This window comes from Theropithecus gelada, chromosome 16 (genome assembly GCF_003255815.1).
Source record: "Theropithecus gelada isolate Dixy chromosome 16, Tgel_1.0, whole genome shotgun sequence".
In the NCBI taxonomy this organism is placed as follows: domain Eukaryota; kingdom Metazoa; phylum Chordata; class Mammalia; order Primates; family Cercopithecidae; genus Theropithecus; species Theropithecus gelada.
In genome coordinates, this window is record NC_037684.1 from 48,092,081 (window position 1) to 48,117,073 (window position 24,993).

The 24,993-nt window shown below is 54.1% G+C and overlaps 1 protein-coding gene across 3 annotated transcripts in view; it reads left to right on the forward strand.

The window, feature by feature from the left end:
• The window catches only part of TMEM104 (transmembrane protein 104), a 64,051-nt gene that overhangs the window by 26,186 nt on the left and 12,872 nt on the right, over positions 1–24,993 (forward strand). For all 3 annotated transcript variants that reach the window (XM_025363687.1, XM_025363688.1, XM_025363686.1), the window contains exon 9: positions 17,188–17,281. In XM_025363687.1, the coding sequence (XP_025219472.1) occupies positions 17,188–17,281 (94 nt within the window). The remainder of the gene's footprint in view (positions 1–17,187; positions 17,282–24,993) is intronic.

Sequence of the window (24,993 nt, forward strand, 5' to 3'; positions counted from 1 at the left end):
GGGTGCTTAGCCTAAACCATATTTCTTTTTTTTTTTTTTTTTGGAAACAGAGTCTCGCTCTGTCACCCAGGCTGGAGTGCAGTGGCACAATCTTGGCTCACTGCAAGCTCCGCCTCCCGGGTTCTCGCCATTCTCCTGCCTCAGCCTCCCGAGTAGCTGGGACTACAGGCACCTGCCACCACACCCAGCTTATTTTTTTTTGTATTTTTAGTAGAGACAGGGTTTCACCATGTTAGCCAGGATGGTCTAGATCTCCTGACCTCGTGATCCGCCCACCTTGGCCTCCCAAAGTGCTGGGATTACAGGTGTGAGCCACCGCGCCCAGCCTAAACCATATTTCTTTACCCCATCTCCATTGTCTGTAAAATAATGAGTACAGCCTTGCAAAGACCACCTGCCCACAGCAACCCAGTTTTACTCCCAGGCACGTGGGGAAAACGGCAGTGTAACTTACCTGGTTGCTCATCCCTCACCCCACCCCCATTCACCAGTTTACCCAGGAAGTGAATGGAGATGGGAAATGATCTGTTGCCATGATCTTGACCCCCACACACCCACCATTCTTAACTCCTAGGAACCCCATTATATGAAAATCCAAAGGTATAAAATAAATTGGGAGGGTAGTTACTTGTTACAAAGTGATTCCTTACTTTACAGAAGGATTTGCTTCAGATTTCTCTTAAGTAGTTAGTTTCCCTAGTGTATTTAAAATGTTATTCTGTGAAAATTAAGCATTTATAAAACAACTTTAGGATCCCTTCTCTTGTGTAAAGGGAGGTATCCGTGTATTCATATGCAAAGGTGCAGAACCCCAAAGCCCAGTTCATGTTGCTGGAGAAACAGGCAGACAGGGCTTAGGGTGGATATCATAGGCAGCCCACCTGAAAGAAATAACCAGTGATGCCCCTTCCCCTCTCCCCATCCACATCCCTGAGCTGGGAGAGCTCCGCGGAGCCTGATAAGTGTATACCCGAGCCCCACACCTGTGCACAGGCCAATTTGGTTGGGAAGCTTCCAAGTAGGGCTCTGTGGGGGAGTATCCATTCCTGCTGGGGACCTTCTGCGCTGAGCTTTTTCAGGACTGTTTCTTTGCAGGTCTCATACTGATCCCAGTCAGACCCTGAGCTCAAGGCTTGAGCCCTCCTTGTTTGTGAGTGGTGCAGTCAGGGATAAAAACCCGGTGTGCCTCGCTTCCCAGGCTACCTGGGCTGATCCTGGCCACTGACCCGTGTGTGCACACGCATTTCCCGTCATTCCCCTGGAGAAACTGAGCCCCGGGCAGACTCCCAAAGCTCAACAGCCCAGTCCGTCCCACACTTTGCACCCGCTCTGCTTCCAGAACTCCCATTTCTGGGCAAAGAACTAAAAATAATTTTATTATATTTGTTAAGGGTACATCCCAGTTGTTGATTTCAGATCTCTCCCTGCCACCTTTTTTTATTTTTTATTTTTTTCTTCATTTCACAAAAAAAAAGTGCCAAAAAACCTCCATAGTCTGTGGAATCTAGCAACCTCCCAGTATTTTGAGAGTAACGTGGAATGTTCTTAAATATTTTGTGCTAACTAAAATGAAAACTGTATATACCACACTGTTTTTCTTCTGCTCCGTGTCTGTCTACTCCTTTTATCCTGTAGATCAGTCTGTGGCATTTGTGGTGGCCCTGCCAAGTTTTGTGAGGCTGTGCTATTCCCTGAACGATGCTTGCTCTGTTACAGGGGGCATATCATAAGCAGAACCTGATGTCTTTCTAAATAGCGCTCCAGGGCCCTAGCAGTAATTGTTTAATTAAATAAAGCACTCACTCTAAAGAAATAGCCATGATCCTCCGTGTGGCCGGTGTCGCAGCCAGCAGTGCTGGCCCTGCACACTGGCTCAAAAGCAGCACCTGTGTGCAGAGAAGAAATAGCTGAGTGTGCGCTCTGCAGTGCACCCTGGCCTTGAGGAGAGGAGCCACAGAACCCCAGAGGGTTTACAGCCAGCAGAGAGGTGCAAGGGACTCAGCTGGGACGGCCCTTACACAGAGCTGAACGGTTAGGGTGCACGTTAATGATGATATCGGATGAATTAGCATAAGCCCAGATGTCTTGTGGATTCGCTGACAGTGGACCAAGGAACATTTTCATAAGCCTCAGGCACAAAGGAGGCACTGGGGTTGCGGCAGCAGATACCCCATGTGAGTGTGACTCTAGAACGGTCATGAGCCTCCGCGGGGCATGTGTAGTTTGGCTGTGGCAAGAACTTCCTTCAACCATGGATTGAAACATTTTCTGAACACCTTGATGGGAAGAGAATGCAGGGCCCTGTATCGGGTATTGGGCACTGGCTGAGGCCGGGAGACCTCTGCGGTCTGTGATGTCCAAGCAGTTGTGGCACCTTCTCCCACACTTCTGCAGGGAGGCTGTGCTTCCCCTGAGAGGCAGGTGAATGGTCTCTGGGAACACTTCCCAGCTGGTCCCCTTCCCCTGGATCAGGAAAGTGTTTCTCAAGATCTGGTTGCCCGACCACTGGCGCAAGAATGCCTTTGGGCTCTTAATAAAAATGGAGATCCTTGGGTCCTGCGCCAGGCCTGATGCAGCATATTCTAAGGCCATGGGGCCCAGGAATCTGCATTTCCAACCAGTTCTGAGGAGAATTCTGTGTGCTATTCCCTTTGAGAAAACCTGTTGGTGCAGACCTCTCGAAGTGATAAAAGGTTTCCCAGGGAGAGGCCCACTCTGGTCTTCCTTCAAGAACTGCTTCCCACAGCACTGGTGGAGACAGCTGTCAGGGTCTTCCCGTGACAGCCTCTTGCAGGGAAAGGAGAGGGGCTGGGCCATCCACAGGTCTCTGGCCTGGTGCTGCCACATCCTGGAGTCCACACCTAAGGCGCTGCTAGAGAGAAGAGGGGCTCTGCACGCCCACTGCCTCGGGGCTGCTTTGTCACCTGCGGCTGATGGGTACCTCCCATGTCCCTAGTGGGTGATGCTCTAGGCTTCCCCTGTAGCTTCCTCTGAAGCTGCTGGTTGGGGGCTCTGTACCCCACAGCGTGCCAGCTCCCCGGAGAGGACGTCTCACTCTGACCCCCGACTAGGGAGGAAGCTGGGGGCTTGCTGATGTCACTTCTCAAACCCATTTCAACACAGCTTGTTAATCAGCCAGCTTGATGTGCCGTCTCCCCTCTGTCCCGCCTCCAAGGTTACTCAGTTCCTGGTCTATTTCGAGGCCAGACGTCAGCAGAGAAGGGGTGGAGCCAGCTGGGCCTGTGCAGCCCTCTCTGCAGGGCACCCGTGTTCTGGGCACCTGACTTCCTTCCCTCCCTCGCTTCCTCCAGCTCCTGCTGGAGCGTTCCCACTGCCATTGCTCTTCCTGCACCGAGAGCATGGACCGAGGAAGGGAAGATGCCGAGAACACCTCAAGTGATCACCTGGCACCTCTCCTTGAGTGATGCACAAGCTCCGGGCAGCAGAGGGCGACGGCACTGCCTCCTCCTGTTCCCAGGGCAGGGCGGGGGATTGACAGCAAGCCTCTGGGCACCAAAAGCCATCAGATGCCAGCTGGTTACTGGAGATGCAAGCGGCCTTGGGTTCCAAGGCCCGTGGGCACATGCATCGCCACCATTGAATGTTCTGAGCAGTTCAATTCCTGACAGAATCAGGTGGTTGGAGGTGTGGGTGTTTTTTCCCAAGGGAGCTGAGGGGCTAGATTGATGGCCCGGAGGGTCCCCCATCCTCTGTCACTCACGGCACAGCCCACCTGTTCCTCTCACGCCCTCTTGTTCTTAGGACCTGTGAGGACCAAGTTGACCCCTAGCCTGGCCCCAGCAGTGGTAGCCCAGCCCCCAGCAGTTATGTGGCCAGGCAAGGATTGCCCCAGCCTTCTCACTGGTATAAGATAGTGGTATACTGTGACCCAGGCTAACCCAGGCCCAGCCTCTCCAGGCACAGCCGCCAGGGAGAAGAACGCCGTGAACCCATCCCCTGCCTCCTCCTTGACGTCCAGCATAAATACTAAAAGAGCTGTTTTTGTCGAGAGATCTCAAAAGCTAAAACATGATAGCCAGTAAACCACACCCGTAGCGCCCAGAGAAGTTTTGGTCCTTGCATCTGTTTACTCGGCCGAGGAGAGCCCGGAAGAGACGTTATCATGCTCTTCAGAACTGCCAAACCCTCTAGAAGAGCCCTGTCTTTCCTCACAGTTCCCATTTTCCTCCTGCCATGAGGAAGAAAGGCTTCTCTAGAGCCTGCCCTGAAAAGTGGGCATCCCTTGCTCTGTCTCCCATCAGGTTCCCTGGGAGGGCCTAGGATGGCCTTTTCACTCCTCTGTCCCAATAGGATGGGAATGAACTTCGCTGATCTCTGCCTATCCCTGTCTATGCTCCTAGTTCAAGGGATCAAAGTCCCTTTTGAAAACCTCATCATGTTAGGAGGGGTGTCCGGCCCCAGGGCTCCATGACAAGGGACAGCCCGTCACAGCCCCACCCTGGTGTGCAGACCCAGCCCCTCACAGCAGAACTGCCCCAGGCTCATGAAGGTTTCCTGTGTCAACCCTGATTTTAGGTCAATCTGATTGCCGTCTCCCTGCTTAAAACCCTGTAGAAGCTCCTCTCCAGAAAGCAAAGTCTAAACTCCCTCACATGGCATGGTCTGCCCTAGTCTCATTCTGGAGCCTTCTCTCTCCCCCGGACACCCCCCACCCCGCCACCAGTGTCACCCCCAGACATCGAGTGCTTTCATGTTCTGGCCTACCACGTGCCTGTGCTTTGCTTTGGAGTCAGAGAAGCGTTCCCCTAGTCCACACTGAGCTCAGGGCCCCTCTTCCCCCACCCCTTGCCATGGCGTTATTTGGGCTTTTATGATTATTCCGTTCCTTGGCCTCATTGTGAGCTCCTCTAGGGCACTGGCTGCATTTCGTTCACCTTTCCGTCTAGAGCCAGCGTGGCCCGTCACAGCGCGGTTGCTCCCCGAAGGTTGGAATAAGGGAAACTGCTTACAGGTGGACGCCACTGCTGGGCCTGTGGTGGGGCATTGGCACACATCCCTCCCCTGGGCCTTGGCCTGCTGATGGCCAGAGCCCACCACAGCTAGTGGCTGCTGCTCCGGTGAGACAGACTCCATGCACAGCCAGCCCCTCCTTTCCCAGCGGGCGGATCATCCTCTGGTCCTCGCTGCCAGGACAAGCTTCCCCTCCGCAAGGGCCAGGGCACCCCATCTTTGGGGGGCAGAAGTAGAAGGGAGCAGCTGGAATCCGTCCACTGCCATGAAGTCACAGACGGCTCGCCACCCATCTCTTTCTCCACCACCACCAATTTGCATCTGAAATTTGGACAGTGACAGATTAGAGTAGGCGCCAGCTCCAGAGACAGGTCTTTTCCTCATGTCCCACAGCCTCGCGCACATGCACCCTCTGCCCCACCCCAGCTCCTCACGTAACATCTGTGAAGCTCTCCTAGGTCAAGGTCAGAACCCATGGTCTTTTCACCTGGATGTGCAGGTGCTGGATTCCGTGGCCCTCCATCAGGCTTGTGAGGAGCCGGGCAGTCCTCTATAAACCCTGATGGCTCATAATCATTAGGCAAATGACTGTGTGGGTTTTCCACAATATTTATCTTCCCCTCCCCCCCAAACCACAAAGGTTGCAGCTCTGGCATCAAATACTTGGAACTCTGCCCACCATCGGGTACCATCTGGTTTTTCAGCTGAGAAAGAGCCCACACAGGCAGGCAACTTGTCCTCCAGTGAGAGGGTGAGGGAAGCACCAGCCAGGCCAGGCAAGGCCACTGGGCCAGCCCAGTCCTCCTGCCCTGAAGGCGCCAGCCTTGAGGCCAGCCTTGAGGGAGCCACAGAATAGATGGCAGAGGAGACAGCCCTTCCATCAGGGTGTAAGCAAAGGAGGCAGTTGAATGCTCTCAAGAGGGACCAGGCTTTGACTGAAGATAGCCTGGTTCAAATCCCTGCTGCATCCAAGTAGTGTGAGGTTTGGGACAAATGAATCCCTCTCAACCTCAGTTTTCTAAAGTGGAAACAGTCACCAAGGCACAGGTGTCTGCAGGGAGGAGCTCGCCTTGGAAGATGCCATCCTGCCTGGGCACTCTGGTCGTGCCTGGCAGTGCCAGTCCACTTGCTGGTTCGGAGCCTAGTCTTCCCTGCCCCAGGGCAGAGCCTTCTCTAGAATGACAGGCATCAGCCTCAAGTGTCTTGGGAAGCTTGGAGAGCTTGGGAAGGTAGAGAAAGGTATCACGTTCAGGGGCTGGGCTCTTGCCACCAGCATCCCCTCAGTGTGAGCCTAATACCAGCTCCCAGCTGGAAGCTTGGAGACAATAGGCAGGGTATTACCAGGTGTGTGGACTCCTCGTGGTTCCAAAGTTGGGCGGAGTCTGCTGCCTGGGGGCCACAGCATGTGTTCTGGGCAGACACAGACTCATTCCTGCAGTGGCCACAGTTTCCTGGCAAGTCACAGCCAGGCTGCCCACCCAATGCAGCAGGAGCCCCTAGTGGGTCATGGCAGTAGGCTCCCTTCCGGGTGGCGCCTTCCCTCACATGCCTCCCACACACGGGCCCCTATGAGCCACACTCTGCCTGATAGGAAGCTTCCTGATGTTCCTTTTTTACCATCAAGGGGTTAGAGAGAAGATGCTCATTTTGTTGCCTCCCAGAGCTCCAGTAAAGCTAGGTTACAAACCTCAGGTCTCTAACTAAGAAATTCAGCATGTCATTTAAGTAGGGGTACGGAGTGTTCAGAGGAGGTGGTTCAGAAAAGGAAGTGATGTGGGTTTTTCTTGGCTCTGTTTCCACTTGCCTTAAAAAGGGGGAAGCAGAGGTTTGAGGAAGGGATCTGGGAAGGTTTTCAGCTGTCAAACATTCAAGAACTGCCTTCCAGATGCCTCTGGTTGTCTCCTTGCTGACAGGGCTGAGCCTCAGAGCAGACTCCCCCAGGCTCCTCAGGAGTCGTGAGCGATGCCCCAGTGGCTCTGGACTGTCCCGTGCTGTCCAGCTCTCCCTGTCTTTCTTGGAGCCAGCACAGGGGAGTCCAAGGAGCTCTCATCCCATGCAGCCTGCGTCACAGCTGCCATGGGATGGCCAGGCTCCCAGAGCGGGTGCTGCTTCAGTTCTGTGCGGGAAGCTCTCACACATCCCCTTCATGCTGCCTCCTTCCCAGCCACAAACAGGCTAACATTGCATCCTGGGAGGTGGTGTTCTGGACCTGCAACAGCTCGGGCAGGCGGTGCACCAGAGCTGCTTGAGAACCCTGGCCCCCCAGGTCCAAGGGGGGAACATTGCATAAAAGAGACCATCCATCCACCTTTCCCCTGGTTTATTTCTCCCTGAAATCATTCTTCCAGGCTCCCCAGCATCAGAGTCAAATAACATTTGCACAAGTATCTGAGCGGAGGTAGCATAGGCGCCCCACTGTTGGCCAGTCTGTACCCGTACCAAGAAGGTGCCCAGAGTTCATTCTTATCTGCGCTAGCCGGACAGAGAGACGGGTCTTTCCTCCCGACCAGCCCCTGGTTGCTGAGCTCCTGCTGCGTGGATTTGGTTTCTTTTCTCTGCTTTGTAGCTTGGTGGCCGCTTTAGAACACCCTGCTGGGACCTTCATTTTTGGCTCATGATTGACTCTGCCTGGAGGCTCAGTGTCCTCCCACCTTTGGGAAGAGCTATAGATCTTCCGTCTCTCCACTCACTCATTCAGAATGAGGCTACCAGCTTGGCGTGAGCAGCCATGGTTTTCTACTGAAGAAGGTGGTGACCCAATGACAAGATGCATAGAGCTGACCTCTAATGCACAAGGGGCACCTACTTCTTCCAAGTCATCTGGGCATCAGCCATCAATTCTATCTTCAGTCATCACCTGAATCTTTCAAACTTGGAGTCTATTCAGCAGGCATATCCCAAGGACCTTCTAGTTGAAGGGTTTGGGAAAATCAGGGGGAGCCAGGGACAAGGGACCATGGTAACTTGTTCAAACAGTGCCTTATGGCAGATGTTGGGCTGACACTAATCACTGCTGCAGAGAGGGACGTGCACTGAGGGAGGCAGCCGGCCTCCACCTGTCCTCATTACTTACTCTGCATCAGGTACACAGTATCTGAGAACTGGCGGGGGAAAGATTGGCACTGTCTGTCATGCTTGGGTTGGTGTCTAGAACCCAACAGCCTGTCCTGGCACAAATCCCATCCCCTCCCAGGCTCTGGATCAGCCCATTCTTGGGCTGGTCTTCAGGAGGGGCGCTGCTCACCCCCTGCCCTGTTGAGAACATTTTAGGAAGCTCATCCTTATATAGTTCCTTGTGAAAGTGCAGTCATCTGCAGAATTCGGATGACCTCCTCTAGAGGGCATGGTGCCTCTCGTCACAGAGTTTTGGCAAATAAGCCGTGACAGTGGTTCATGGGATTTGGTACACACAGGCTGCCGACATGGTTTCTGACACGGCTCCTGCTCTCTTTCTCTGGCAGACATCTTCTGCACGGTGAATGATCCTTTGTGTTTGGTCGGAAGAACTTGGACTGTCGTAATGAGCATTTGTACTGTAGTTGAACTTGGGCAGAGGTCATGGAAATCAAAAGAGAATAGTCCTAGGGCCGGGCACCATGGCTTAAGCCTGGAATCCTAGCACTTTGGGAGGCCAAGGAAGGCAGATTGCTTGAGCTCAGGAGTTTGAAACCAGCCTGGGAAACATGGTGAGACCCTGTCTCTACAAAAAATACAAAAATTAGCCAGGCATGGTGGCACATGCCTGTAGTCTCAGCTATTCAAAAGGCTGAGGTGGGAGGATTGCTTGAGCCTAGGAGGTCAAGGCTACAGTGAGTCATGATCACGCCACTGCACTCCAGCTTGGGCAACAGAGCGAGACCTTGTCTCAAAAAACCAAAAAACAAACGAACAAACAAAAAAACGCATTTGGACCATAGTTGAACTTGGGTGGACCTCATGGAAGTCAAATAAGAATAGTAGAATAGTATCGGGGGCCAGGCATGGTAGCTCAGGCCTGTAATCCCAGCATTTTGGGAGGCCGAGGCAGGCAGATCACTTGAGGTCAGGAGTTCATGACTAGCCTGGCCAACATGGGTGAAATCTTATCTCTACTAAAAATACAAAAATTAGCAAAGCGTGGTGGCATACGTGGCTGAGGCAGGACAATCGCTTGAGCCTGGGAGGTGGAGGTTGCTGCGAGCCAAGATCACACCACTGCACTTCAGCCTGGGCGGCAGAGTGAGACTACCTCAAAAAAAGAAAAAGGAAAAGAATAGTATTGGGGCTAGGCATGGTGGCTCACGTCTGTAATCCTAACATTTTGGGACGCCGAGGCAGGATGATCACTTGAGGCCAGCAGTTTGAGACGAGCCTGGGCAATATAATGAGACCCCCATCTCTGAAAAAAAAAAAAAAAAAATTTAGCAGGATGTGGTGGCATGCATCTGTAGTCCTAGCTACTCGGGAGGCTTAGGCGGGCAGATCGCTTGAGCCAAGGAGTTCAGGGCTGCAGTGAGCTATGATCGCACCACTGCACTCCAGCCTGTGTGACAGTGCCTCAAAAACAAACAAACAAACAAAAAACAACGAAGAATAGTATTGACAACATTCTTATGTTCTTTGGATGGAGCTCCTTGCTTGGCTTCAGGAGTGCTGCGTTCCTCACGGAGATGTTTGGATGGGAGTGATGATCTGGTGTGTGCTGACACGGGGTCAGGAAGCCGCGCTCATGTCTGTTGAATGTCTTCTGTGCACACACTGCATGCTTTGAGGGGTTCAGGAACTTGAAGGGTCTCACAGTTAGCAGGGACATCAGGACGCACATCCCACCCTAGCCACATGACCCTGAAGCCTGTGGTCCTTCCGCTGACCCACACTGCCTCAGAACTCACCTTCCTATGGGTAAATCCCCAGATACTGTAATTCAAGTTGAGAAAATAAAAACTTCCAAACCAAAACGTTCACAGCCACTTGAGAAATAAAAATAGAATCCTTGAACATTTCTTCACTACACTTCAAGGACGTGTTGAAAGTTCACTTCCCATTTAGGGATGGGTTCATGCTGAGTTGCCATTAACCCCAATTAACTCTTAACCCCTTGTACCCACCAAGAGCAGCCCTGGAGTCTGGGGGATCCTTTCTTCTATCGCTTGCAATAACCTCCAGGATTAGGGAGCTCGGCTGTGCGGTTTGTGTGCTCCACCTCCGCCCAGATGAGCCCCCCTGCGCCCTCCTCACTCCAAGCCCGAGTGCTCCATGGTCAGCCCCCACGGGTCCCTGTGCGTTTAGCGTAACCCTTTTCAACCTTTCAAGGCTTGCTGCTGTGTGAGAAGTGCCTCTGTCACCCCTGCTACCTTAACAGAAATCCCCGTCAGCCCCCAGCCCTGGAGTGAGAAGGCTCAGGGTGGACCTACTGGCCTCCCATGTTGAAACTCTGGGAGTTGACAGCTGGAGTGAAGAGAAAGCTGCTGGTGCCCGAATTCTTGGCTCTAGAAACTCCATCTCACTATACCGTGGAAGCCAAAACCAAAAAAGCCTCATATTTTTAGAGGGAAAGAAATAAGCACACATTTAGAGAACTGCCCACGTAGTAACCAACTAGTCCACTGCCTCAGTAGTGTTCATGGAAGCCAGCGGGTCACAGTGTCACTCCCCTGCCCCGCCCCACTTCGGTTCCAAGCCGCCTTGCTGCTCCAGGATGAGAACAAAAGCATCGCCTGCGTGCTTCCCTGGTCACTGCTGGCTGCTTCGGCCACTGGCATTTGTCTCCATGGGACACTGCCCACTTTTCAAGTCTCGCTCAGGAGGCAGGGCTGGGAGGGGCCCTCTCCTGGGAATCAGCAGTCGGCTGACGGCTGCCCTTCTAGATGTTTTCTCTGTCACTTGGTGCAGAGGGCAACTGTGCATCACTCTCTGACCCATGGGTTAGTTTTGGTGTGGCGTTGCTCAGAAAGTTCTTAGGACATTTGTCCTTTGTTGCAGCCCTCTTCAGCCCCTCATTCTCCTGTCTCCCTTTTCTTGTGGGTGTTTTGTTTTGTTTTGTTTTGTTTTGTTTTGTTTTGTTTTGTTTTGTTTTGTTTTGTTGAGACAGGATCTCGCTCTGTCACCCAGGCTGGAATGCAATGGCGCGATCTCAGCTTACCACAACCTCATTACAACCTCTGTCTCCTGGGTTCAAGCCATTCTCCTGCCTCAGCCTCCTGAGTAGCTGGGATTACAGGTGCACACCACCACGCCTGCCTCATTTTTGTATTTTTAGTAGAGACGGGATTTGGCCATGTTGGCCAGGCTGGTCTTGAACTCCTGACCTCAGGTGATCTGCCTGCCTTGGCCTCCCAAAGTGCTGGGATTATAGGTGTGAGCTGCCATGCCCGGCCTCCTGTCTCCCCTTTCTACCAGGGAAGCAGCCCCTCTGTCTTCTTTCCCCTTTTTTGAGGGAACTGAGATGGAACTGTGAGTGTTGTTGAATTTCATCAAAGTCTAAGTTCCAGTTGGAATCTGCAGCCCACTCCATCTTCTTCCAGCCAGAGGGAAGATGATGACCAGCAGCACTTGGGGTTTTAGTTTTGTCTTGTAAGCATTTTGGTGGGTGGCGGTGGGTGACTAGTAGGGACACTGACTCCACTGTCTCCAGAAAGCAGGGCTAGAAAGGATCACTCCTTTGAAGAACTTGAGCTTCTTCACTTTAGGTGAAAATGTCTTCTAAGACACCACCCCTCTGGGAGCCAAGCAGACTGAGAGTGGTCACAGTTCACCGGGGTCTGATCCCCTTCCTGTGGGGATCTTGGAGATGCTGGTGATTGTGGGAAGCCAGATACCCCAGACCACCTTCCTGCGGAGATCTTGGAGATGCTGGTGATGGTGGGGAGCTGGGCACCCCAGGCTCTTCTCGGGTGCACTCTCTCCTTCATGGAGGGATGGATATCATTCTCCTTGAAGCCCGTGGGTAAACTCAGAGCCATGCTGTTTTGATTTGGTGTGTGTTTCCTAAAATCCTAACATGTCGATTCCTCAGCTGTGTTGAGAAGAGTTATTCCCTGGCCGTGTGCTGTTTTCAGGCAGAGCACATGACTCTTGCCCACGTGCTGCTGGCTTTGCCGGGTCAGGCACTGCCCCCCGCAGGAGGCATGGAAAACGTGTACAAGGCAGGTTGGCAAGACTGGGGCTGCCTCTTCACCCACTCTACCAGGCACTCCCCCCACCAAATGCAGTGCATTTTACAAAGCTTTTGTGAGCATCCCATGTTTGAGAGCCTTCCTAGGTGCTGCCACAAACAAGAATGCAGTCCTTGCCCTCAAAGGGCTTACACTCTGCTGGGGACACAAAATCAACCCAAGAGACAGCAGCAGTTCAGAGCCCACCAGAATGAAGTCAGGTGGTATCAACTGTGTGTTGGTAATTCAGTCAAGAGCCCCCAGGGACGATTAAAATAGCTTGCAGAGGAGATTGGCACTTGAACAGGGCTCAGAAGCGGGTAGGAGTGAGGAAGGTCACAGGGGAAGATTTTTTGCCAGCAGGAGGGTGAAGGCATGAGGTTGAAAATGTGGGAACGGGGTGCCAGAGAGGGGGACCTTCCCTTCTCCCTCTGGCGCTTTCTGGCTGTGTCACTGAACCTCTCCAGCCCCCACAGTTTCCTCATCGGTAAGATGAGGGCATCATCACCTGCACCAGTGACCTTGCAGGGGGTCATGAGCATGAAATGAAACCGTGTGTGTTAGCACTTGGCAGAGTGTGGAGGGGCTGCAGCTTGGGTAGCAGTGTTATCACAGGGCAGCTTTGATAGCACAGGGCAGGGCCGATCAAAGGACCAGTGGCTGGGAAGATGCGGCCTTGGGATTGGCTCTGACAGATCCGCAGGCAGAGGGTAGGACCCAGAGATGGTACAGTGTGTTAAACAGGGTGTTTAATTTGAGATTGGCACCAAGTTTAAAATTTCATTTTGTTTCTCTGACCAGCTAAATAGGCAGAGAAATTTGGGGATGGGGAGGTAAGTGTCTACCCGCTTTACTTCTGTGCTCTGATGTTGACACCCTCACTCACACGCTTCTGTGTGGTGCAGTTAAACAAAGGGCATAACACGTTGCCCAGTCCTGGGCTCCTTTTGTATATGACACAGAAGCGGGCTGAGTCGGAGCCCTTCTTCTGTAAGTGTCGTGTGCTGTAGGGTTAGAACTGGAGAGGAGGGAGGCAGGTGGTGGACACGGCTCAGCCTCAGCAGGCGTGAGTTGAGCGTTCTTGATGTAAAGATCCATTCTCAGAAGTAGCACAGCATTTGTTTCTCCCATTCCATAGCTGGGCAGCTGACTCTTCAGTCTGTTCCAAACAACTCCAAGAGGAAAGTGGAGGTTCCAGTTAGTGACTGAGCCTTTGGTACCCAGATGCCAGGCTGCTCAAGCAGGCACAAGTGTCTGTACTTCCGGGTCCTCAGCAAAGCCATGTCCTGTCCAGGGAATCTCCAGGCACAGCCCACAACAGGTCCCCATGAGGCTGCAGGGTCCCTTCCCTACATCTTTGAGTCACTGATTCTGTCCAGGGGACAGAAGGCTGCGGTTGAGATTAGGTGCTCTCTTTACTCCCTGCTTTGTGGTTAAATCTCATTTCTGGTGGCATCTGGAGAAACGGCTCCTCCCTGTCAGCCCCATCTTTAATGCGTATTTAGAGCTGGGCTCTGTCCTGTGGGGGGTGCTATTGGGAGCCTTGCCTTGCAAGAGGGCACTTCTGGCCTGGGAGAGAACATGTATCTGTGGTTTGAAGTCCCCCAGTTTGTGGTCATCTGTAATAGCAGCCCCAGGAACCTAATGTAGAAAGCAAGGAAGGAGTCAGAAATTGCTGGAACTCTGGAGCCTGGGCAACTGGAGGTGGGCAGTGCATGTAAGGGACACAGGAGGACAGGCAGCCCTGTTGAGCTGTAGACTCCAGAATGTTCTGAAAGAGCTGTGGCTGAGCATTGCCTGCATTGCCCTGGGAATGTGAGCCTCCTTGTCTCCATCAAGACTTCAGCAAGGCTGCTGTGGGGCCTCTGGTGTCATCTAAACTCACTGACCCAAAAAGAAAGAGGATCTGAACGGACCCATTTGTACCCTCCTGGGTCCATCCGGACTTTATTTCCCATGACCAGTTTGAAGATTTTATTAGAAATCAGAGTTTTCTTTTTTCTTTTCTTTTCTTTTTTTTTTTTTCTTTTTTTTTTTTTTTTTAGAAATGTGCTTGGCTGCAGCGACTCGTGTCTCTGCCTCCTGTAATGAGTTGGGCTACAAGAGTCCTTGAGCAGAGACTGAGTTTGAACTGATCAATGGCATTTGGGGGTTGGAAAATTGCTCGGGAGCCAGCTAATTTATAATGTCATATGGGCTAGACTGGAAGACCCAAGAGAGTAGGCTGTCTCTTTGGCTTTTTATGTCTCCTTTTTCAAAAAGGAAAGAAAACACGAAGTACCACACTTGGCTGTTGTGCATTCAGAGATGGACACTGCCCCGGCTAGACCATCTGGAGACAGGGGCTATGCCTTCTCCTGCCCTCCTCCCTCCGCAAGACCTCAGCGGCCACACCGTGACGTGGCAGCGTGTGCCACTGCCTCTATCCTCATCCTTTGTCACTCCGGATGCCTGCTCCTGCAGTTGCTGAATTCTGGCTCTAAGTAATTTGCAGAGGACACCTGTTCCTTAATTAGCCCCAGCTCGCAGTCTGTGTCTTCATCTGGGTGCTCTCTGATGCGTGAGCTCGCAGGCCCATGGAAGGGCCGCTGCTTGGCAGTCTGTGCATGTTTGCTGTGACTAAGTGGGCCCTGAGCCTTCCCAAGTGTTATGGTCGGTCTGTACTCCTGAGCATTAAAAGAAAAAGAAGCCACATTCCAACCATCATCCATCTATGGACGTTGCAGCCATTGGCCAGATCTTCCGTAAGAGTCCTTCACTGCTAGTTCCCATGCTGAGGACAGACCTGCTGTCCTCAGGACTGGGTCTGAGAACACTAAGCAGGTGTGAACCTTCATTTTGACTCCTCTAGATTCATATTCCATTGCCACTCAAGTGGCACCTCACATATACCACTTACAATACCTTTCAGAGGTGCGTCTGATTAAATAGAGGGATGCTGTCAGCGGGCTGGGATTCATCCATACAGGGTTTTACAGAATGAGACCTTTTGTGTCCTAGGATCTTGACAAGCATCTGCCGAGGACAAAGACAGACATGGACAGGGCCCCTGGAGGACAGGACCCAGGCAGCCTGCAGGAGCATTCTCTGCCTGCCTTTGGGGGTGGTTCTGCTGCCCCTCTATTTTTATGGTGTAGAACCTTCTAAAAACCAGTCTTTAGGTTTCTGAGATGAGATTTGACCTCCCACGTAAGCCACCCCCAAGGATCTCCAGCCCCCACAGACCATGATTTCAGTGGGAAGTCAGAGGCGAACTGTCCAAACACCCGGGCACACCAGGAGTCCAGTTTCCGGCAGACCACAGTTACTTGGAAACATTTGTGGCAGGTGGCTCTGTGTTTATGCGTTCTTCTACCTGACATCTCCCTCTTCATCCTTCAAAAGAGAAATTCATCAGTGGAAAGTTTCCCTGAAGTGGTAATTTTCCTAAATGACTTACTGATGGTGCTGCGTACAGACCTGCTCTGCCAGAGTTAACGTTCTGCATGCGTTACCGTGTCCCCAGCTCCTCTCCCTGGGCTGAGGGGACAGCAGAGGCTCTCCATTGCTTTTGCAAGGAGAGCCCTTTCCTCTGCCTTGCCCTGCCCTGCCCCGCTCCCCAAGCCTAATAGAAAGACTTCTTTCCCCTCTTCTGAGTGGAAGCAGGGCCAGTTCTGAGGCCCCCAGCAGAAAGCTCTTCTTTCCAAAGTCCTTCGCGCCTGGTGACTGCCAGGTCGCCTTCTCCAGCCCAGCTAATTAGAGCCTTTCCTTAAGCGGCACTTCACTCCTCCGTGTCACTCATCCTCTCAGTGATAATGGACTTGGATAAGGGGTCACAGCTTCTCCCACATCCTGCCCTCCTTATGGCCAGAGGTTGCGGGGGGGCGGTGCAGGGCGGGCTCAGTTCCCCTTCTACGGGGTTCCCGCCTGCCAGCCACAGGGGCTGGCCGAGGGCTGAGCAGCTGTGATGGATTCACCCGGATGACAGGCCAGAGCCCGACTCCCTGAGTGGGCCCTCTCCCCACATTCATTCAGGCTTCCGAGCCGCCTGCCGCATCTCTGGTGAGCGTCATTAGCATTAACGTGATAAAATGGCACTGTGTAAATGTTAATAAGGTCTGATGCCTCACACTGCTTCCGAGTGGCAGATTGGAAATGGTACCATCATCTTAACTGCAATGAGCAGCTCTTAATTCCTCTACTCCCTGAGCAACCAATTTGGCATGGAAATCCTAACCTTCCCCACACCCCAGTTTCTGCTCTGTCACGTTTACCCCCATTTTCCTTTGCAAAGAAGGTTCCCATTTCCCACAGACCAGTTTTCTGAGACAGAGTTAGACTTTCATTTTTTAAGTCAACACTTTCCCCTTTTCTCCAAAGAGAAACGAGAGGATCCGTGCCGATCAGCACCCCCTTCTCTGCCTGGGTCCCGTTCTCAGCCCAGGACTTCTTTGCCCTGGTTTTCCTAGATGCACCTCCCTTCTTTGGTCATCCTGGGTACTTCCAAGGGGCCTGCCCTGAAAGCCAGGGGCTCTCGTTCTCCAGGCTTCTCCTCTCGAAGCCAAAAACGTGGCCCATGCACATCCCGATCACTCCTCTCCAAGCGCTTCAGAAGAAGTGTCCTCTCCTGCGAGGCTTCGTCAGGGCTCCTGGGGCCCCTCCCCACTGTGTCCTTTCTTCCCAGTAAACCGAGAGCCAGAGACGTGGCTGGTGCTTCTTTTGGATCCTTCTTGCCATTCCGTCTCTAGCCCATGCTCATGGGCAGTTCGAGGGTGGGCACGTTGTGGATCATCAATCTGTGTTTGCTGAAGAGAGCAGGATGTTCCATCCCTGGAACAACACCTGGGCCTTGCCGAGGAGGCACAGCATTGTCAGCACAGTCCATGTGAGCAGCAGCAGGGAAGCATGGCTCTGGAGCTCTTGTTCCACCCCTGGCGCTGGCACTTACCCAAGGTGACCCCAGGGAGCCTCTGCCAGTCCAGGTGTGCCCAGTCAGGCCCGGCCTTAGCTGCGGGCAGAGGCCACATGAGCAGCAGCGTCTTCCCCGTGCAGACGGTCTTCAAGTGCAGCCTGCATCCCCCTTACTCTTGTTTCCATCCCCCAGGCAATCTTCACTCTCCTCCTCGGACCATTCACCTTCTTTGACGTCCAGAAGACCAAGTACCTGCAGATCCTGACCTCTCTGATGAGATGGATCGGTGAGTCTGAGAAACAGCTCGAGTCTCTGTGCTTTCTCCTCTCGTCCCTTCCCTCTCCTTTCGCGAGAGGCCGTGCAGAGCCCCCAGCCGTAGCTGGAAAGTGGTTGTGGTTTCCATTGACTCAGGCCTGTCTGGTCCTCCCACCTTTCCAAAGGACAAGGAGGGGCAGATACTCAGCTTGCCTTTTACTGCTGGGGAAATTTAGCACCAAAAAAAGATGATTTTTTCGAGGTCACATGGTGTGGATGGAGCTGGGGCTAGAGCCAGGATTGTTGATTCTAGGACCAGCTTCTCTCTCATACAACCATGCTGGGTGCCCACTGACCCACAGGTGGGCGGGGGGGCTCCCAAAAGCCTGGGTTGGGCTGTGCCCTTCAGGGTACGGGAGCAGCGCGGCTCTGCATTCTCGTGAGTGTGCTATGCGGCGTAACCATAAAAGCCAGCGGGCTGTGGTAGCAGCCACTCTCTGCCCCTGGGTCTCTGGCCACCAGGGCATGAAAAGACACCCCCTCCACAGCATCTTCTAACCGACGGACACCCTGCTGAGCATGAGCGCCATTGTCCTCAGCTGCGGTCTGGGGAGTCTATTCCCCCAGACAGGTTGGTGGTTGGGGGCTGGTCCACTTCTGCCACACCATCCTGCCAGCCACCTCAGGGAAAGGGCCGGCTGCCGATTCACCTGGATGGAGGACAGGAGCAGGTGGGGCCTCTGTGGCCAGCACGGCTTTGGGCGTCCATTGGACCCCTCTTCTGCTCAATCCAAAAGCTAAGAAGGCTGTTGCTGTTCTGATAGAGGGGCCTGGACAGAGTGAGTGTGTCCAGGCTCCAGGAGCTCGCCTGCCTCTCAGCACAGAGGCACTTGGCTCTAGAGGAGCCAAGGTTGGGGCTCCTCCTTCCTGACCACCTTCCCCAGCCCCCTTTCCCGCTGCGCTTGCCTGTTCTACCCTCATCCAGACTCTGGGGGTGGACGCTGATCCTGATTCCATGCCAGGACTCAGCAGTGGGTCATGGTCGCCGAGGACACTTTCTGATCTAAATGACTTCCAGCAGCTTGACATCTGCAATTCCCCTAGTTCCCCAGACTTAGGGGATTACAAGATGTCAGTGTAAGGAACCTCCGTACACAGCAGTCTTGGCATCTTTAGTTGGAAGGGGCCACAGCAGTCAGGTAGCCGGGCCTCGCCCCTCTGGGAGCAGGCTGTACAGCACAGAGCACAGGGTGGCCTTCGGGGCCCAGAACTCATGACTGCGTGAGGCTCGCACTCCGCTCTGAGGGGTGTATGTCAGTGCTGGGAAGGTTTTCCTTGTCTTGAGCCACGCTCACCAGCCTGTAACTTTTTTGCCCTCTTGGTTTGTCCTTGCAAGGAGATGAGAGCAGGATGGAGATGAGTTGTGAGGCCCCCACAGGGGCACATCATCTGGGCCGAGCCCGTCCTTGGCCATCCAGCTGACACGAGGAAGCGGGAGGACACCTGTCCATCCCTGGACAGGGCGGAAGTCTGCATCTGCTCCATTCAGTCTGTCTGGTCACGTACTCACCAGTGAGTGCTGTTCCCAAATTGCACTCACAAGTTCCAAGCCCCAGGTTAAATTAACATGACTACCTGGGGGAAGATGGGAATTGTTACTTAGAACCTGGGGATCCCACCAGCTCCAAGGACGGATTTAGAATGGAGCCTCCCTGGGTGCCAGGAGGGATTGTGTCCAGAAGTCAGAGTCAGCAGGGATCAGAAACACCAGGGCTCAACTGTCCACCCTTCCTTTTTCTCTGCTTATATGAAGTATTTTGAGAGTTCTGGGTAAGGCCGAGTGGGTAAAACCTGGTGGTCTCAGAAGAACGTGTTTTCTCAGTAAAGCAGGATTTGGAGAAAACTGTTCTCCCCCTTGCCTTCCTGGCCTAAGTCTGGTGCTCCAGCTCCTGTGGCTCCTGGCAGCCACATCTGTAGCCCCAAGGTCTGGTCCCTACCCTACGTGGGACTGGCTGCACTTGACCTGCCCCTCAGCACTGGGGACGGGGAAAGGGCGCCTTGGGCGCTGGCATGGAGAAAGCTGAGCTGATTTCTGTCTCCTTCCCCTCGTCCAGGAGGACAGGAGCAGGGTGGGGAGAGGTGGAGGGGACACTCCTGCTTTAGCCAGCATGGCAGCTCAAGAGGGGATGACACCCAGGATAGTGACAGTTAATGGCTTCCGAAGACCCCTGCACTTGTTTAGGGTGACAGATTCCTCCCCGTGTCTGGGGAGCAATACATTTGTTGAAAGGGAGAAGACTATGAAAAGGAGAAGAGGCGGCTGAGAGCACATAAAGAGCGATTGTCTCAGAGCAGGAGACCAGCTGTACCCCTGCATCAGTCGGAGGAGGAGCTGAGTTCTGTGGCCAGCAGGGCCCCGGGGTCCTGGAAGGCGGCTGGGGACAGCCCGGGCCCCTTGCCATTCTGCTGTTGGAGACGCTACTTCCCCAGAGTCAGGCTCACAGTAGACTTGGCAGTTGCTTTAGAAAATCGACTCCTGTTTCCCCCAGCCCCTTCCCACCCCCAGGTCTCCCACCCTGAGGCTCCCGGGGCCCTGCAGTGCTGCGGAGCAGGTGACAGTGGCCTCAAGAGAGGCTCTTGGCAGCCTCAGGAGCCCGAGGTGGAGACCAGCTCGTGAAGGTCGACAGCACTTGTTTTTTTGGTGGTGACATTGTTGTCTTGACATTGTTGTCTTAGCAAGTCATCTGCCTCTCTTTTCCCTTTGATCCAAGAGATAATCAAATGTCAGGAGCCTCTCAGGCAAACCTTTTCTCCAGAGTGCTGCTGGGGGCGACCACAGAGGCAGTGATTTTTCTCCATGAGAGACTCAGACCTCTGGGCTTAACAAGTGAACCTTTCTGTGACACAGCCCTCTTGCCAGAAGAAAAATTGCCCAGTTAGGTAAACTCGGAAGTGCAGCTAGGTCTAGGGTTCCATCCCCAGCAGCCAGCACTGGAGCCAGTGGGACATTTTCTTCCTAGCGTTTCTTCCTAGGGAAGGGGTGTTCCCCTCTCAGCCCCGGGCCGCAGCGGGGCTCGGGAGGGGAGGAAGGGGATGGAGGTCTCCCTGGAGCCACCAAACAAAGCAAAACTGGCAGCCCCTCCATGGGGGAGGGACCCCACGAGGGTTTCTCGCCTCTGGGCCAAGCTCACCCCAGGCAGTTTTTCGAGAACCACCCTAAAGGCAGTGACCTCAAAGGCCTATTTGTCCTCTCAAGTCTGTGCCAAGTTGTCAGTTCGCCACAAACTCCCTTTTCATTCTGTCTTAAAAGCAGCTGTGTGACCGAGTCCCACACACCCCTCCCTCCTTCCCACACACCCCTCCCTCCTTCCCACACTCCCGCCGCACCCCTTCCCCTCCTCTCTCCCCAGATGAGGCCATGCTTTCCCAATAACCAAGTGGGGAGCTCGGGTTGGAAATAAGCTGGCTTGGGTTCCAGGAAGACAAAGGGGAAGAATGAGCACCAAAGGGACCGGAAAATCATAAATAAATGTGCTGAGCCGGAAACTTTCTTGGGCTTAATTAGGAATTAGTTCTGCCATCTGTTGAAACGAGGCCGGAGGAGACTGCGGGCCCCGGAGCTGTGCTGAGGAGCCTTCGGGCCAGCTCCTCTGAGGGGCTCTGCTCTGCCCTCCTCCCCCTTAGTAGCCTCGGAAGCCCCCTCATTCTGCCAGAATGGCACTGAAAGGGTTAAATGGCCTTTGTAAATAACCACTTGTCCAGGAAAACTCAAAGCGTGGATGCCATGTGATAGTGTCTGTTCGTTTCTTGTGCTCCCCAAGTAAGTTCTGGGGAGACGGGAGTGGTCAGTGTGGGATGCCTGGGTGGCAGATACTTCTGAATCCACATGGGGAAGGAGGGTCTTGGTGTGCTGTCCCCAGCAGTGAGGCTGCTGTTCTGGCCCTGGCAGACCTGGCTGGCTCACTCCCAGGTGGCCACTGCAGATTCCTGAGCAATCAGGTCTCCGGTGGCTGCTCTGCGCCAGGTAGCGCACCTACTGGAGGTGACGCTGGACCTCCTTGCCTTGTTCCCCGTCCCGTGTGGGACGATTGGCGTTTACTCCCAATGTGGTCAGATGGATCGAGGCTTCTCCGCCAGGTTCCTTGTCTGTGCAGTGGCAGCGAGGCCTCGATTGGGACGTTGTTGTTAGCACAGCACCTGCGCAGTGTGCAGAGGGGAGCCACAGTGAGCGTGACGTCTTCCGCAGCGTCTTGGTCAGCCATCACATCCCAAGAGTGGCCTCAAGATGAGCCTCTCTGAGGGCTGGCCATAAGACCGGGGACATGACCTCAGCTACCTCAAGAGAGCATGGCACTGGGTGTCCACATGGGTTTCACAGTGAGATCTAGAAGCTTCCAGGTTGGCTCTGGGCAACCTCCCCTGTGCCACATCCCAGCTGTGGTGCCTGGAGAGGAGCCCTCTCTGCTCCGCCGCCCCCAGCATCTACTCGCACGCACTTTGAAGAAGCTCTGAGCTGGGAGAATGAAAGGCAGGCCCATCTCACAGAGGGGCAGGAGCTCTAGCCTCTGCCAGCCACAGGTAGACCAGGGATGCTGAGGGGAGACGCAGCACAGAGGATGTTCTTTGTGCTCACAGGCCCAGCGCAGGGACTTCAGAGCCCAAGCCTGAGCACCTAAGCCGATGGCTAGAGGCTGCCCCCGCCTCACCGCATGGAGCTCTCGGGCTGGAAGGGGCCATGGCAGCTTCATTACTTCAGTTCCATTACCAGCTTTCCCCGGCAGATGCCTGCAGGCGTCTCCCATGAACAGCTGGCTCGGCACGGGGCGCCCCATTTGGGGTTGTTAAAAACCCGATCCTTTCTAATAAAGGCTGCTCTGGAGCGCCACAGCCCTCCTCGGGCCTGGGCTGCCGAGGACCGCAGGGTTCCCTTCCCTCTGATTGTGTATGCAGAGCAGACGCCACACACTCTCTTTTTGCATCTGTGTTCCCCCCAAAGTGGGTCAGACACCGTCCTCTCCAGGCGTTTGTGGATGAACTTGAGCCTGCCTCATGAAGTTCTCGGCCCCACTCTCTCCACCTCCCTCAGCAACTGCCCCAGATTTGTTTTCCAAGCCGACAGGGAGAGGTGGGACGTGGTGGTGGTGGCAGGTGAGGCCCCTAAGAGGAAGTCATCACCTGGGGACATGAGGCTTTCTGGTGTTTACCTGTCCCCAAACCCACAACTGATCCCTGCAGACTGCCTCCCACGCTGATCCGTCACCACCGGCAGCCAGGGGTCTTGTGTCTGGGCCATCTGGTGCCCACTGCTGCCAGGTTGGCATTGGAATTCCTCCACAGCCACTCAACTAGTGCCTCTGAGAGGCCCCAGAAGGACCCCCCAAAATGCCCCCTGTGCATCCATCCAGACAGCCTCATGTGCCAGCACCACGCCACCCCGCTGTCAGCAGCCCTGCACGGCCTGGGTCTCTGCGGCAGCCCTGCCCACCTTCCAACTGGGCCACTGTCCAGGGCTCTCCTGGGCTGTTCCGTGTCCAGCCATGACTGGTTACACTCCCAGTGCAGGGAATCTTGAAAAACCTTTTGTATATGTTTCATTTTGGTCTTAATTTTATTCTTGGTTTTCTAGAAGTTCTTTTTGCAAATGCACAGAGGCCCATTTATAGGAGAGGAACCCAGTGTTTGTTTTAAGGTAAAGTAGGCAACTAATGAACACTTGCTGGCGAACAGCCAGCCATGTGCCGCCAAATTACTCCCTTCGTTAGCATCAGTCAGAACTGACCTGAGAGTTCACTTGGCCCCAAGCAAAGGTTGTTGCCCTTTCTCCCCTACCTCTCCTCTAAGCAGCCTTTGTTATCAGCTCTGATCCATGTACGGCCGAGATGGGCAGCTCCAGCTATCAGACAAAGACTCCTGCAATGCCCAGGAGGTTGGTGGCCCAGCTGTCCGGCACTGACAAGGCAAGGAAACTAAGTCCCAGATCACTCGTGGCCATGGGTCGAGTCTGACCCAATGATGGTGACGGGCATGGCCTCTGTGCAAAACTGGGCTTCATGTGGGAGGGTGAGTCTTAACCTTGCAGCAAGTCGGGCCGTCATATACATCTGCAGGGCTGACAGGGCCCACGGCAACCCTGGCGCTCCAGAGTTACGTTCAGACCCAGGAGGGGCCACCCATCCTTGCTCGGTACCGCCTCTCCTCTTCTTCCTCACTCTCTCCTTCCTGTCTCTCTTGGCATCTAGGTGGCTGCTGGAGAGGAAAGGGCTGAGCAGCCCGCAGGAAAGGTGGCAGCGCCTGAAATTTTATGTTTCCAATCTCCAGGAAGGAGATTAGTCAGCCAGCAGCCAGAGGCCCTGCCTTCCCAATGATTGCACACTGAGCTTGCTCTGACAACTTAAGAATGAAAAATTGAGACCCTGCCCTCCCAGGCACCACCTGCCAGGCTCTGAGGGTGTGGGGAAGTGGAAGGATGAAAGGCCAGAGCCCGTGATTTCCGACAGAAGGCTTGATTGCTCCAGAGGCTCAGACATTTGCCCTTCACCAGGCTGCCGCCGCCTCCTGCCACCCTGGGGAGAGGGGGACTCTGCTGTCAGTCCTTTGGGCTAAATAATTTAGCCGCAGGATAGAACCTAGTCCTATAAAGCTGGTTGTTTCAGCGCTCCTCTCTTCTCCCAGGGTAAGGAGTGAACAAAGCTAGAATCCTCCAGAAAACACAGGAGCTGGCCCACATGGGAAGACCAGCTGGCTTTAGATTCCCTCCTTTCAGCAGAAACCCAAGTGAGTGGTGGGTGAGTTGCTAGGCAAAGCTGGCATATGCTGGATGCCCTGCAGGTCTGAAATGAAAACCAGACCCAGGGCCGAGATGCTTTTGGTGCCTGGCATATCCCTGTGGGGGCTTTCCATAGTCCCCAAAGGGAGCTCCTCCCAGACAAAGCCCTCATCCACACCACAGCCCAAGCACAGGTAGATGCCACCCCAGGAAGGATGGGCCAGCTCAGGCTCCAAAGACCCTGTGTCCTTTAGCCCCTCCCGGAGAGGGCACACACCTGGAGGCCCCAGAGGTGGGGTGGTGGGGATTGCTTGGCCTTGAGGGGCCTTAAAGATGCTGGCGGTGGTGGGGGTGGACAGGGGCATAAGAGGAGGAACTGAGGGTCGCTCTGGTTGGCAGAGCAGGGGTGAGCAGCCTGTTGGGGTCCTCCTTGCCCCCCTCCCCATCCCTGACCCCCAGAGCCCCAAAGGTTAGCTGAGGCCAGTGATGGGGTATTCCTGGGAACTGTTCTGACAGCAGCTTGACCTGGCCTGGAAGGCGGGGTCACTAGTATCATCCAGTCCCCCTCCTCAGAGCACAAGGGGAGCTAGATGAGAACTCAGCACTGACACAGTTTTTCCTGCTTGCCTGGGAACTGGGCTTTCAGCAGGGGCAATGGGTTTCTGCAATGATAGACGGCACGTGCAGCTTCCTGAGTGACTGGTGCGAGCCAGGCTTTACCAACGCAGCACTGCCCTATCTCACTCCAACCCTTCAGCCTTCCTACAATCATCTCTCTCTCTCTTTTTTTTTTTTTTTTTTTTTTTTTTTTTTTTTTTTTTTTTTTTTTTTGAGACGGAGTCTCGCTCTGTCGCCCAGGCTGGAGTGCAGTGGCCGGATCTCAGCTCACTGCAAGCTCCGCCTCCCGGGTTCACGCCGTTCTCCGGCCTCAGCCTCCCGAGTAGCTGGGACTACAGGCGCCCGCCACCTCGCCCGGC